A 16,219-nucleotide genomic window follows, 5' to 3' on the forward strand; every position below is an offset into this window, starting at 1 on the left:
GATGCATCTGCACTGACTTGCATAGGTGCCCTTTTAGCTTGGAAACGTTTCCTGTAAGCTGATTGGTTAGAATTATTTTTTTCCAACCAATCATCTAGTAGGAAATTTTTCCGAGCTAAAAGGGTACCCCTGCGAGTCAGTTCAAATGTGCCTCATTAAAAAAAATCAGTATAATGTCAGTGTTTTTATGTTGAGAGACAAACTTACCAACAACAAGAATATCACATATGTAAATAAAACCTGCTTTTTCAAAGGTGAAATTAAAATAAACCAGCTTCTTTACTGAGCTATCAAGCCAAGGACAATTTATTAACAATATCAAAGCACTGAAAATATCATTTTGAATCCACGAAGGTTTTAGTAGGACAGAATCACAAGGAAAATGAACTACATGCTGCAAGAATACCATACGATTTGGAGACAGGGGAAACACGTCTTGCCAATGTACTATAGTCATTTTTATTTTTAGTGAGGCAGATTTGATTGGCCTTTTAGCTCGGAAAAGTTTCCTGATAGCTGATTGGTCGGAAGTATTCGAACAAAATTATTTCCGACCAATCAGCTATAAGGAAACTTGGAAAAGTTTCCTGATAGCTGATTGGTCGGAGGTATTCGAACAAAAATATTTCCGACCAATCAGCTATTAGCAAACTTTTCCGAGCTAAAAGGGCACCCCTGTGAGTCGAGTCGGAAGTATTCGAACAAAATTATTTCCGACCAATCAGCTATTAGGAAACTTTTCCGAGCTAAAAGGCCACCCTTGCGAGTCGGTGCAAATCTGCCTCACTAGAAAAAACTGATTATAGAGCTTATTACATGATAAGAAGCAGATAATGTCAGGAAAGAAAGTGATATGTGAGCAGAGGAAGCCAGATGAAAGATGATTACCTAAATCTAGTTAACAAAAAGAACGAGCTCATAAAAAAAATTAGAAGCACAAGCCATATTGAAGATGAATACAGACATATTTCAATATATAAATGTTTTCACAGAATTTTCTAGTGAATATGACTCAAAACACGATAGGATTTATTCGTTTTTAAATTTTTTTTTTCATTTTTCATTGGATGTAAACCTCGTTTATGACCAAGAATTCATTTTCACAATTTTCACATTTTGATATTTTTTCTATTTCCTCATTATTGCACATTGCCAATATATTCATAACTTGAAGATTCTTTAATTTATGCAATACAAAATGTTCTTTAGAAAGTTTCAAAAATATATAAAATCTCTTTGACTTTTTAGGTTCATGGAACATAATTTTCAGTTTGTCATTCTCATTATTGCACATTGCAAATATACACATAACTTGAAGATTCTTTGACTTAGTTATTCAATATACAAAATTCTTTAAAAAAGTTTCACATTGCTTACACATTGAGTTATGCAATATACAAAGTACTTAAAAAAGTTTCACATAGTTTACACATTGATTTAGTTATTCAATATACAAAACTCTTTAAAAAAAGTTTCACATTCCTTTCACATTTAGTTATACAATATAAAAAGTTCTTAAAAAAAATCCACATTCCTTACACATTGATTTAATTACGCATTATAGAATGTTATTGAAAAAAAGTTTCACATTCCTTACACATTGTATTAGTTATGCATTATAAAATGTTCTTGAAAAAAAGTTTCACATTGCTTACACATTGTATTAGTTATGCAATATAAAAAGTTCTTAAAAAAGTTCCACATTGCTTACACATTGAGTTAATTATGCATTATAAAAAGTTCTTTAAAAAAGTTTCACATTGCTTACACATCGAATTAGTTATGCAATATAAAAAGTTCTTTGAAAAAAAAATCATAAATATATTAATCTCTTTGTTTTTAGGCTCATCATCATGAACCCCAATTTTCAGTTAGTTTCTTACAGTGGAGCACCCAATCTGTGGTTGAAGGCAAAGAGGGTGCCAGGGTCAAGAACTCGTGGAAAAGGGGTCACTGTTCGGAATCCGGCGTTGAAGGCTGGCCCAGGAATGTACTGGTTCGGAGCCAAGAACGGCCTTGGCGTGATGGTGAAACCTGAAAATTAGTAGAAGAAAGCATTCAGAGACATTCTAATGAAAAGAGAAATTGCTTCAACAAACTTTCAACTGGGCTCCACAAGGTTTAAAGGTTTAAAGGCCACTCATGAATGGCAGAGGCAAGGGACAGTGACATTGCCCTATCAAGCAGGACAATGCCCTAGAGACTGCCTATATATCATATGATCAGCGCCCAAGCGCCCTCTCCACCCAAGCTAGGATCAGGGAGGGCCAGTCAATGGCTGCTGATGACTCAACAGATAGACCTATAGGCTCCCCCAAACCCCCCAACCTTAGCTCACAAGGATGGTAAGGTTGCAAACACTAATGGCATTAGCGAGACTGAGCGGGACTCGAACCCCCGACTGGTACACACCAGGCAGAGACGTTACCAATCAGGCCACAATCCACTAGAAAGAGTTTGAAGACCCAGGCCTACATGGCTGAGGACTATAAAAAGAGTTTACTTCAACAAACTTTCAATTGGGCTCCGTGAGGCACTAGAAAGAGTTGGAAGACCCAGGCCTACGTAGCTGAGGACTATGAAAAGAGAGATTACTTCAACAAACTTTCAACTGGGTTCCGCGAGGCACTAGAAAGAGTTGGAAGATCCAGGCCTACATGGCTGAGGACTATGAAAAGGGATATTACTTCAACAAACTTTCAACTGGGCTCCGTGAGGCACTAGAAAGAGTTGGAAGACCAAGGTCTATATGACTGAGGACTATGAAAAGGGAGATTACTTCACCAAGCTTTCAACTGGGCTCCATGAGGCACTAGAAAGAGTTGGAAGAGACCCAGGCCTACATGGATGAGGACTATGAAATGTGAAGTAGGGTATGATGAATGGAGTATTCATATAAAAGCTCAAGATAGAAACGACTAGTGAAATCTAACCGAGGCCCTTTGCGTCAATGGGCTTAGGAGAAGATGATGATGATACAAAATAATTATCAATGTACACTTTTATGTTCAAAGCAAGAATATAATTAATTGTATTATATCTTCCTCTCTCTATATATTATTATTATTATCATTATTATTATTATTGATTATTATTCTTATTATTATTATTAGCCATCTACAACCCTAGTTGGAAAAGCAGGATGCTATAAGCATAAGGGCTGCAACGGGTTAAAATAGCTCAGTGAGGAAAGGAAACAAGAAAATGAATAAACTACAAGAGAAATAATGAACAATTAAAATAAAATATTTCAAGAACAGAAACCATATTAAAATAGATCTTTCATATATAAACTACAAAAACTTAATAAAAAAAACCAGAGAAAGAGAAATAAGATAGAATAGTGTGCCCGAGTGTACCCTCAAGCAAGAGAACTCTTCCTCAAGGCAATGGAAAACCATGATACAGAGGTTATGGCACTACTAAAGACTAGAAAACAATGGTTTGAGATTGGAGTGTCCTTCTCCTATAAGAGCTGTTTACAATAGCTAAAGTTTCTCTTCTAGGAGAAGGACACTCCAAAATTGAACAATTGTTCTCTAATCTTGGGTAGTGCCATATCCTCTGTACTATGGTCTTCCACTGTCTTGGATTAGAGTTCTCTTACTTGAGGGTATACTCGGGCACACTATTCTATCTAATTTCTCTTCCTCTTGTTTGGTAAAGATTTTATAGTTTGTATAAGAAATATTTATCTTAATGTTGTTACTGTTCCTGAAATATTTAATTTTCTCTTGTTTCATTTCCTCACTGGGCTATTTTCCCTGTTGGAGCCCCTGGGCTTATAGCATCCTGCTTTTCCAACTAGAGTTGTAGCTTAGCAAGTAATAATAATCTTCTTCTTTGTCTGCATCTTTTCCCACTTTTATGTGGGGTCGATGTTTCTGGCCAGCGTTCTCCATCTACCTCTTAGGAAGTAATAATAATAATAATAATAATAATAATAATAATAATAATAATAATAATAATAATAATAATAATAATAATAATAATAATAATATCAAGTGGAAAGTTCCTTACTAAATGAACTAAGACAGAGTAAAAAAAACCTCACCTGATGGTACAGCACTCCCAATAGCCCGGGCTCGATTAACCAGTACCTCTCCTTCAGAAGGAAACCGGAACCCAACGGAACTAGATGACCTGGATAATGGCTGCAGATGACTTGGTAAATCACGGGGGACTTCATCCTCTATGAATCCAGCGGCTGGAAAAGAGAAATACCAATGCATTAGTGACCTGTTGAGCTGAACCATTCCTTCCCCATTTTGTAACCTGTTGAACGGAGCTTTCTCCCTATCAATGCATCTGTTGACCAGACCCGTTTGCGCATTTATTAACCTGTTGAACGCAGCCTGTCGCAGATTGTTCGTTAGCATAAATGAGATGCAGTAGCGACGTAGGCTCGTGAATCCGAGGGAATGTGGTACATCGTTAGTTAGTTTTTCTATTTAGATGTGGGGAATTTATTCTTGATTCTGGGTGAATGTGGTACATCATTTGTTAGTTTTTCTATTTAGATGTGGAGAATTTATTCTTGATTCTGGGTGAATGTAGTACATTGTTTGTTAGTTTTTCTATTTAGATGGGGAGAATTTATTCTTGATTCTGAATGAATGTGGTACATTGTTTGTTAGTTTTTCTATTTAGATGTGGAGAATTTATTCTTGATTCTGGGTGAATGTGGTTCATCGTTTGTTAGTTTTTTATTTAGATGTGGAGAATTTATTCTTGATTCTGGGTGAATGTGGTACATCGTTTGTTAGTTTTTCTATTTAGATGTGGAGAATTTATTCTTGATCCTGGGTGAATGTGGTACATCGTTTGTTAGTTTTTCTATTTAGATGTGGAGAATTTATTCTTGATTTTGGGTGAATGTGGTACATTGTTTGTTAGTTTTTCTATTTAGATGTGGAGAATTTATTTTTAATTCTGGGTGGATGTGGTACATTGTTTCTTAGTTTTTCTATTTAGATGTGGCGAATTTATTCTTGATTCTGGGTGAATGTGGTACATCATTTGTTAGTTTTCTATTTAGAGGTGGAGAATTTATTCTTGATTCTGGGTGAATGTGGTACATTGTTTGCTAGTTTCCTATGTAGATAGATGTGGAGAATTTATTCTTAGCTCTGGGTAAATGTGGTATTCTGTTTGCTAGTTTCCTATGTAGATAGATGTGGAGAATTTATTCTTGGATCTGGGTGAATGTGGTATACTGTTTGCTAGTTTCCTATTTAGATAGAGGTGGAGAATTTATTCTTAGCTCTGGGTGAATGTGGTATTCTGTTTGCTAGTTTCCTATTTAGAAAGATGTGGAGAATTTATTCTTAGCTCTGGGTGAATGTGGTATTCTGTTTGCTAGTTTCCTATTTAGATAGATGTGGAGAATTTATTCTTAGCTCTGGGTGAATGTGGTATTCTGTTTGCTAGTTTCCTATTTAGAAAGATGTGGAGAATTTATTCTTTATTCATGATTCTGAGTAAATGTGGTATTCTGCTTGCTAGTTTCCTATATAGATATATGTGGAGAATTTATTCTTGATTCTGGGTGAATGTGGTATTCTGTTTGCTAGTTTCCTATATAGATATATGTGGAGAATTTATTCTTGATTCTGGGTGAATGTGGTATATTGTTTGCTAGTTTCCTATTTAGATAAATGTGGAGAATTTATTCTTGATTCTGGGTGAATGTGGTATTCTGTTTGCTAGTTTCCTATTTAGATAAATGTGGAGAATTTATTCTTGATTCTGGGTGAATGTGGTACATTGCTTGCTAGTTTCCTATTTAGATAGAAGTGAATGTGGTATTCTGCTTGCTAGTTTCCTATTTAGATAAATGTGGAGAATTTATTCTTGGATCTGGGTGAAAGTGGTATTCTGTTTGCTAGTTTCCTATTTAGATAGATGTGGAGAATTTATTCTTTATTCATGATTCTGGGTGAATGTGGTACATTGCTTGCTAGTTTCCTATTTAGATAGATGTAGAGAATTTATTCTTGATTCTGGGTGAATGTGGTATTCTGTTTGCTAGTTTCCTATTTAGATAAATGTGGAGAATTTATTCTTGATTCTGGGTGAATGTGGTATTCTGTTTGCTAGTTTCCTATTTAGATAAATGTGGAGAATTTATTCTTGATTCTGGGTGAATGTGGTATTCTGTTTGCTAGTTTCCTACTTAGATAGAGGTGGAGAATTTATTCTTAGCTCTGGGTGAATGTGGTATTCTGCTTGCTAGTTTCCTATTTAGATAGATGTGGAGAATTTATTCTTAGCTCTGGGTGAATGTGGTATTCTGTTTGCTAGTTTCCTATCTAGATTGATGTGGAAAATTTATTCTTGATTCATGACTCTGGGTGAATGTGGTATTCTGCTTGCTAGTTTCCTATTTAGATAAATGTGGAGAATTTATTCTTGATTCATGACTCTGTGTGAATGTGGTCTTCTGTTTACTAGTTTCCTATTTAGATAGATGTGGAAAATTTATTCAAGACTCTGGGTGAATGTGGTATTCTGTTTGCTAGTTTCCTATTTAGATAAATGTGGAGAATTTATTCTTGATTCATGACTCTGTGTGAATGTGGTCTTCTGTTTACTAGTTTCCTATTTAGATAGATGTGGAAAATTTATTCAAGACTCTGGGTGAATGTGGTATTCTGTTTGCTAGTTTCCTATTTAGATAGATGTGGAAAATTTATTCAAGACTCTGGGTGAATGTGGTATTCTGTTTGCTAGTTTCCTATTTAGATAGATGTGGAAAATTTAATCAAGACTCTGGGTGAATGTGGTATTCTGTTTGCTAGTTTCCTATTTAGATAGATGTGGAAAATTTATTCAAGACTCTGGGTGAATGTGGTATTCTGTTTGCTAGTTTCCTATTTAGATAGATGTGGAAAATTTATTCAAGACTCTGGGTGAATGTGGTATTCTGTTTGCTAGTTTCCTATCTAGATTGATGTGGAGAATTTATTCTTGGATCTGGGTGAATGTGGTACATTGTTTGCTAGTTTCCTATTTAGATGTGGAGAATTTATTCTTGATTCTGGGTGAATGTGGTACATTGTTTGCTAGTTTCCTATTTAGATGTGGAGAATTTATTCTTGATTCTGGGTGAATGTGGTACATTGTTTGTTAGTTTTTCTATTTAGATAAATGTGGAGAATTTATTCTTACCGTTCATCTACTGGTAGTGTTCTTTACATATTATTTATTTCCTTATTTCCATTCCTCACTAGGCTATTTTCCCTGTTGGAGCCCTTGGGCTTATAGCATCCTGCTTTTCCAACAAGGGTTGTAGCTTAGCTAATAATAATAATAATAATAATAATAATAATAATAATAATAATAATAATAAGACTTTCGTCCCAACTCTAACCTGGTTTTGTTTCTCCGTAAAAATTATGCATAAGCCCCCATGCATATAAAAAGATCTCAAATTGACGAAACCCACTCATTCGCCGTTTTGTTTATCCGTAAAAATGATGGATATACATACATATATACATACACCAAGGCACTTCCCCCAATTTTGGGGGGTAGCCGACATCAAACAAATTAAACAAAAAAGGGGACCTCTCCTCTCTACGTTCTTCCCAGCCTGACAAGGGACTCAACCGAGTTCAGCTGGTACTGCTAGGGTGCCACAGCCCACCCTCCCCCGTTATCCACCACAGATGAAGCTTCATAACGCTGAATCCCCTGATATAAAAACCATTATTCTATTCGTGCGTCGATGTATGTTCAGAAGGGAAAATTTAACTATGTTTTTTCTCTACATTTCTCACCAAACATAAGGTTTAAGGTTTAAAGGCCGCTCATGAATGGCAGAAGCAAGGGACAGTGACATTGCCCTATCAAACAGGACAAGGCCCTAAAGACTGACTATATATATATATATATATATATATATATATATATATATATATATATATATATATACAGTATATATATATATATATATATATATATATGTATATATATATATATATATATATGAATGATCAGCGCCTAAGCCCCCACTCCACCCAAGCTAGGAATAAGAAGGGCCAAGCAATGCCTGCTGATGACTCAGCTGATAGACCTATAAGCTCCCTCAAATCCCCCATCCTTAGCTCCCAAGAATGGCAAGGTTACAGCAACGAAAGAAACTAATAAGTTTGAGCGGGACTCGAATCCCAGACTCGCGTTCACCAGTCAGGGACGTTACCACATCGGGCACCACAATCCATAAGCATATAACGCAAGTATATATATATATATATATATATAAATTTCTACCTCATACCTGGGATCGAACGATGGCCCCTTCTAATGAAAGGCCAGGTCGAAACCAACCATGCCACGAGAGGCCATTAAAAGAAATCGGAACCTAACGCCACCCAGCTGTTAAGGATTTACCTGGCGAGACATCAGTCTCTTACCAGCGAGTTTTACCCGACTTCCCGGCCCACCACGTGACACAATTGGTAGTAATTCAGTCAAATTACCCTAATGTGTCAATATGGCTAAATATCAACACAACAATTTCTACCTCATACATGGGATCGAACGCTGGCCCCTTCTAATGAAAGGCCAGGTTGAAATTTATTTCTATTTGAACACGATGTTGTGTTGATATTTAGCCATATATATATATATATATATATATATATATATATATATATATATATATATATATATATATATATATATATATATGAGTTTATACCTATCAGATGTTTCTCTTTATGTTGAATATCAAAGTCCACAATTGCTCATTCACAGAGGAAGAGAGATAGTGGATATCACCAGGATGTTATGAAAGAAATTCCCAGAATGAAGACTCGTCGCCGCGTTCGGAGAAACTTACTCGTCGACTGAAGGCCAGAGATCGAACAGATATTATATCTATGAATTGATGCAATGGACTCTCAAGTATTCAATTGAAATTTCAGTAGGATGATGAGGAGCCATTGTGCATAAAAAAAAGGATAAGTTAAAAGTAGCTAAAGGTCACTCGAATTACTAAAAAGTGTCTCTTATTGTTATTATTATTATTATTATTATTATTATTGGTTAGGCTATAACCCCATTATTATTATTATTATTATTATTATTATTATTATTATTATTACAAGCTAGGTTATAACCCTACTTAGAAAAGCAAGATGCTATTAGCCCAAGGGCTCCAACAGGGAAAAATAAGCCAGAAAGGAAAGAAAACAAGGAAATAAATAAACTACAAGAGAAGAATGACCAGTCAAAATAAAATACTTCAAGAACAATAACAACATTAAACAAATATTCTCCTAAAAAAAACACTTGAAATATGAGTAGCTCTAGATTGTTTAGTGAAAGGCGGGTTGGGGTAATTTCAATGAAAATGGAATTTAGTCTGCAATTCTCTTTGGTGTATAATATAATATTCTCTTCAAGGACTTTCTCTCAACGAGGCTTTCTCTTCCGTTTTCTAATTCTGAGAATTTTGTCTGGCTCAATGAGAGTAACGTAGTTCCAGATTGTATTGTTAACTTTCTAATTGCTCTTAAAGGTTAAAGATGACTGATTTCAGTTCTAGTTTCATCAGAATAGATAATAGAACGTCAGCCTGGCAAGACACCCGGCCCCCTGTATTGCACAACCACAGCAGTGGCCTCCCAAGTAAATAGCTTAAACACACGGTCCCGGGGGGATCGATCGGCTGCCTTGCAAATGCTAGGCGAACGCGTTTACCACTGTACTAGGCAGGAGGCTTCAAGAAGCTGATCTCATGTTACTATAAGCCTCACAGCAGTGGCCTCCCCAGTAAACCGTTTAAACGCACGGTCCCGCGGGATCGTTCTACTGTCTGGCAGGGATCGATCTGCTGTCATGCAAATGCTAGGCGAACTCGTTGCCACTGTACTAGCCAGGAGGCGTCAAGAAGCTGATCTCATGTTACTATAGTCCTCACAGCAGTGGCCTCCCCAGTAAACAGCTTAAACACACGGTCCCGGGGGATCGATCTGCTGCGATGCGAATGCTAGGCGAATGCGTTAGCACTGTACCAGCCAGGAGGCTTCAAGAAGCTATGATCTCATGTTAATATAAGCCTCACAGCAATGGACTTCCCAGTAAACAGCTTAAACGCACGGTCCCGGGGGGATCGATCTGCTGTTATGCGAATGCTAGGCGAACACTTTACCACTGTACCAGCCAGGAGGCTTCAAGAAGCTGATCTCATGTTACTATAAGCCTCACAGCAGTGGCCTCCCCAGTAAACAGCTTAAACGCACGGTCCCGGGGGATCGATCTGCTGTAATGCGAATGCTAGGCGAACACTTTACCACTGTACTAGTCAGGAAGCTTCAAGAAGCTGATCTCATGTTACTAAAAGCCTTTGCAGCAGTTCTTATATAATCATTACTATTAAATTTCTACCTAACATGAGGATGGCAATTTGTGGGAAAGTTTGGTTTCCGAATGTATCTGTCAGGGGTAGCCCCTCTCACCAGGGTCTGACTACTCCTTTTACCTCTGTGTTAGGATATATATATATATAGATATATATATATATATATATATATATATATATATATATATATGTAGTTATAGATATATATATATATAATTATATATATATATGTATATACAGTATATTTATATAATATGTATATATATATATATATATATATATATATATATACATATATATACATATATATGTATATATACATATATATATATATATATATATATATATATGTACATATATATATATATATATATATATATAGAGAGAGAGAGAGAGAGAGAGAGAGAGAGAGAGAGAGAGAGAGAGAGAGAGAGAGAGAGAGAGAGAGAAAGAGAGAGAGTCAGACACGTTTAATTTATAGGGGAGATAGACGTAAAATTAGGTTTATTTACCCACTATTTTTTTCCACCAGTTTTTGACACATACTAATTTCAACCAATATCAAACAAATAATTATGTAATATCAATCACTTTTAGGGCGCATCGATATAATATAATAAGAAGACGCAAAAGAAAAAAAAAAGAGAAATTATGCCAAGGAAAGAACGGAAGTCAAAGACGGAGAAAGTGATCGAGCCTTTATACTGAGCGATATCTAATTTCCTGGTTTCCATTACCGTTCTGACTTGGTTGCCATAGGAACGCCCTACTTACTCTCGTAGGCTCAGAAGCGGTCCCTCAAACATTACAAAGAGTAGGAAGGGGGCTTTTTTTCTCGTTTGTTCTCTACTGTGTTGTTGAATTATACGAACATAATAGATTAATTTAAAGCAACAGGGGTATTGTGTACTTTCACACCTATATAATCAAAGTTAGCCCCTGGGTTAATCTAAAACAACAGGGATATTGTGTACTTTCACAATTGTATAATCAAATGTAGCCCCTGGGTTAATTTGAAACAAAAGAAATATTGTGTACTTTCACACCTGTACAATTAAAGTTAGCCCCTGGGTTAATTTAAAACAACAGGGGTATTGTGTACTTTCACACCTGCATAATCTGAGTTCGCCCCTGGGTTAATCTAAAACAAAAGAAATATTGTGTACTTTCACACCTGTACAATTAAAGTTAGCCCCTGGGTTAATTAAAAACAACAGGGGTACTGTGTACTTTCAAACCTGTACAATCAAAGTTAGCCACTGGGTTAATTCAAAACAACAGGGATACTGTGTACCTTCAAACATGTACAATAAAAATTAGCCCCTGGATTAATCCAAAACAACAGAGGTACTGTGTACTTTCACACCCCTACAATCAAAGTTATCTCATGGGTTAATTCAAAACAACAGAGGTACTGTGTTCTTTCACACCTGTACGATCAAAGTTAGCCCTTGAGTTAATTCAAAACAACAAAAGTACTGTGTACCTTCACGCTTCTACAATCAAAGTTAGCCCCTGGATTAATTAAAAACAACTGGGGTACCATGTACCTTCACACCTGTAAAATCAAAGTTGGCCACTAGATTAATTCAAAACAACAGAGGTACTGTGTACTTTCACATCTGTACAATCAAAGTTATCGCATGGGTTAATTCAAAACAACAGAGGTACTGTGTACCTTCACACCTGCATAATCAAAGTTAGCCCCTGGATCAATTTAAAACAACAGAGGTACTGTGTACTTTCACACCTCTACAATCAAAGTTATCCCATGAGTTAATTCAAAACAACAGAGGTACTGTGTACCTTCACACCTGCATAATCAAAGTTAGCCCCTGGATTAATTTAAAACAACAGAGGTACTGTGTACCTTTACACCTGCACAATCAAAGTTAGCCCCTGGGTTAATTTAAAACAACAGAGGTACTGTATACTTTCACACCTTTACAATAAAAGTTACCTCCTTGGTTAATTCAAAACAACAGGGGTACTGTGTACCTTCACACCTGCATAATCAAAGTTAGCCCCTGGATTAATTCAAAACAACAGGGGTACTTTGTACTTTCACAACTCTACAATCAAAGTTATCTCATGGGTTAATTCAAAACAACAGAGGCACTGTGTACCTTCACACCTGTACAACCAAAGTTAGCTCCTGGGTTAATTTAAAACAACCGGGATATTGTTTACTTCCACATCTGTACATTCAAAGTTAGCCCCTAGGTTAATTCAAAATAACAAAGGTACTGTGTAGCTTCACACCTGTATAATCAAAGTTAGCCCCTGGCTTAATTTAAAACAACAGAGGTACTGTGTACCTTCACGCCTGTATAATCAAACTTAGCCTCTGGATCAATTAAAAAAAAAAACAGAGGTACTGTGTACCTTCACACCCGTACAATCAAACTTAGCCCCTGGATTAATTCAAAACAACAGAGGTACTGTGTACCTTCACACCTGCATAATCAAAGTTAGCCCCTGGATTAATTAAAAACAACAGAGGTACTGTATACTTTCACACCTGTACAATCAAAGTTATCTCATGGGTTAATTCAAAACAACAGAGGTACTGTGTTCTTTCACACCTGTACGATCAAAGTTAGCCCTTGAGTTAATTCAAAACAACAGAGGTACTGTGTACCTTTACACCTGCACAATCAAAGCTAGCTCCTGGCCTAATTTAAAACACCTGTACAATCAAAGTTAGCCCCTGGGTTAATTCAAAACAACAAGGATACTTTGTACTTACACACCTGTATAATGAAAGTTAGCATCTGGATCAATTAAAAAAAGAACGGAGGTACTGTGTACCTTTACACCTGCATCATCAAAGTTAGCCCCTGGATTAATTTAAAACAACAGAGGTACTGTGTACCTTTACACCTGCATCATCAAAGTTAGCCCCTGGATTAATTCAAAACAACAAAGGTACTGTGTACCTTCACACCTGCACAATCAAAGTTAGCCCCTGGATTAATTTAAAACAACAGAGGTACTGTGTACCTTCACACCTGCACAATCAAAGTTAGCCCCTGGATTAATTCAAAACAACAAAGGTACTGTGTACCTTCACACATGTACAATCAAAGTTAGCCCCTGGGTTAATTCAAAACAACAGGGGTACTTTGTACTTTCACACCTGTATAATCAAAGTTAGCCTCTGAATCAATTAAAAAAAGAACAGAGGTACTGTGTACCTCCACACCTGCATAATCAAAGCTAGCCCCTGTATTAATTTAAAACAACAGAGGTACTGTGTACCTTTACACCTGCACAATCAAAGCTAGCCCCTGGGTTAATCTAAAACAACAGGGGTACTGTGTACTTTCACACCTTTACAATCAAAGTTATCTCATGGGTTAATTCAAAACAACAGGGGTACTGTGTACTTTCACACCTGTATAATCAAAGGTAGCCCCTGGATTAATTCAAAACAACAAAGGTACTGTGTACCTTCACACCTCTACAATCAAAGTTAGCTCCTGAATTAATTTAAAACAACAGAGTTACTGTGTACCTTTACACATGAACAATGAAAGCTAGCTCTTGGCCTAATTTAAAACACATGTACAATCAAAGTTAGCCCCTGGGTTAATCTAAAACAACAGGGGTACTTTGTACTTTCACACCTGTATAATCAAAGTTAGCCCCTGGATCAATTAAAAAAAAAAACAGAGGTACTGTGTACCTTTACACCTGCACAATCAAAGTTAGCCCCTGGGTTAATTTAAAACTACAGAGGTACTGTGTACCTCCACACCTGCATAATCAAAGTTAGCCCCTGGATTAATTCAAAACAACAGAGGTACTGTGTACCTTCACACCTGTACAATCAAAGTTAGCCCCTGGGTTAATTTAAAACAACAGAGGTACTGTGTACCTTTACACCTGCACAATCAAAGTTAGCTCTTGGCCTAATTTAAAACACCTGTACAATCAAAGTTAGCCCCTGGGTTAATTCAAAACAACAGGGGTACTTTGTACTCTCACACCTGTATAATCAGTTAGCCTCTGGGTCAATTAAAATAAAAACAGAGGTACTATGTACCTTCACACCTCTACAATCAAAGTTAGCCCCTGGATTAATCCAAAACAACAGAGGTACTGTAAACCTTTACACCTCTACAATCAAAGCTAGCTCCTGGCCTAATTTGAAATAACTAACCAGCCTATTTTGTGGAGGGTCTTCGCCTTTTGTTTTAAACGGTTCAAAGGCCACATTGTTCCACAGAATGGCCCGTGGCGAGGAAAGTTGACACAAAGAAGCGGGAAATATAATCGTGTTTTTATAGGCCCTTTTGATATTGTTGTGGTTATACATTTCTTCTGAAGATTTTTTTTTTTTTTTTTTTACGTGGAGTTACTAAGTTTCCATATTTTATCTTTATATCTAATTTAGGCATTTATAACGGAAGTAGTGTACGAGGCCCGTCAAAATGGTAGTTAAATATTTAGATAGATATGCACACACATGTATAACACATACAGATTCAACCCCTCCCACCCCTTCTTTCCTTCCTAAGTACCCCAAGGTAGTTTTGGCAATTTATGGGAGGTTTTCGTTTCCGAGTTGCTGCGCAACGTAACAGGCAAGAAATATACACACACACACACACATATATATATATATATAAATATATATATATTGATACTGTATATATATACTATATATATACTATATATATATATATATATATATATATATATATATATATATATATATATATACTGGATATATATATGCTATTATTATTATTATCATTATTATTATTATTATTATAACTATTATCATTATTATTATCATCATAATAATAATCTAAGCTAAAACCCCAGTTAGAAAAGCAGAATGCTAGAAGCACAAGGGCTCTATTATTATTATTATTATTATTATTATTATTATTATTATTATTATTATTATTATTATTATAAACTAAGCTACAACCCCAGTTGGAAAAGCAGAATGCTAGACGTCCAAGGAATCCACTATTATTATTATTATTATTATTATTATTATTATTATTATTATTATTATTATTATTATTATAATCGAAGCTACATCCCAGTTTGAAAAGCAGAATGCTAGAAGCCCAAGGCCTCTATTATTATTATTATTATTATTATTATTATTATTATTATTATTATTATTATTATTATAATAAACTAAGCTAAATCCCCAGTTGGAAAAGTAGAATGCTAGAAGCACAAGGGCTCTATTATTATTATTATTATTATTATCATTATTATTATTATTATTATTATTATTATCATTATTATTATTATTATTATGCTACAACCCCTATTGGAAAAGCAATACGCTATAAACCCAAGGGTTTAAAAACTGGAAATCCTGATGTAGGCTACAGAAATCGACGGGTGCGGGAAGACCCATATGTCATACTAGGCATTTCAAATCCCTCGAGGATTACCCAATCAACTGGTGGGAGGACAGTGACGATGGGTTTGATATTAAGAGAACGGGAAAGTCGAGAACTAGGGAGGGATCAAGTAAAGGGGAACACATAGATCTAATAATACGTCAATATTCTTGTGTAATGCCATAGCCTCTGTATCATGGTCTTCCACTGGCTTGGGGTAGAGTTCTCTTGTTTGAGGGTACACTTGGGCTCACTATTCTATCTTCTTCCTCTTCCTCTGTTTTTATAGTTTACATATGAAATATCGTGGGAACGGATCAAGTAAAGGGGAACACTTAGATATTAATTCGTCAATATTCTTTGTAGTGCCAGAGCCTCTGTATCATGGTCTTCCACTAGCTTGGGGTAGAGTTCTCTTGCTTGAGGGTACACTAGAGCACATTATTCTATCTTGTTCCTCTTCCTCTGTTTATAT

The 16,219-nt window shown here is 35.9% G+C and overlaps 1 protein-coding gene across 1 annotated transcript in view; it reads right to left on the reverse strand.

Moving 5' to 3' along the window:
- Nucleotides 1-275: 275 nt before the first annotated feature.
- The window catches only part of LOC137639107 (uncharacterized), a 101,897-nt gene continuing 85,953 nt past the window's right edge, over nucleotides 276-16,219 (reverse strand). Inside the window, exons 5-6 of the mRNA XM_068371424.1 lie at nucleotides 4,055-4,207; nucleotides 276-2,034 (exon numbers count right to left, since the gene is read on the reverse strand). Of these exons, the coding sequence (XP_068227525.1) occupies nucleotides 1,880-2,034; nucleotides 4,055-4,207 (308 nt within the window). The 3' untranslated portion in view covers nucleotides 276-1,879. The remainder of the gene's footprint in view (nucleotides 2,035-4,054; nucleotides 4,208-16,219) is intronic.

Source organism: Palaemon carinicauda, chromosome 4 (genome assembly GCF_036898095.1).
Source record: "Palaemon carinicauda isolate YSFRI2023 chromosome 4, ASM3689809v2, whole genome shotgun sequence".
Classification (NCBI taxonomy): domain Eukaryota; kingdom Metazoa; phylum Arthropoda; class Malacostraca; order Decapoda; family Palaemonidae; genus Palaemon; species Palaemon carinicauda.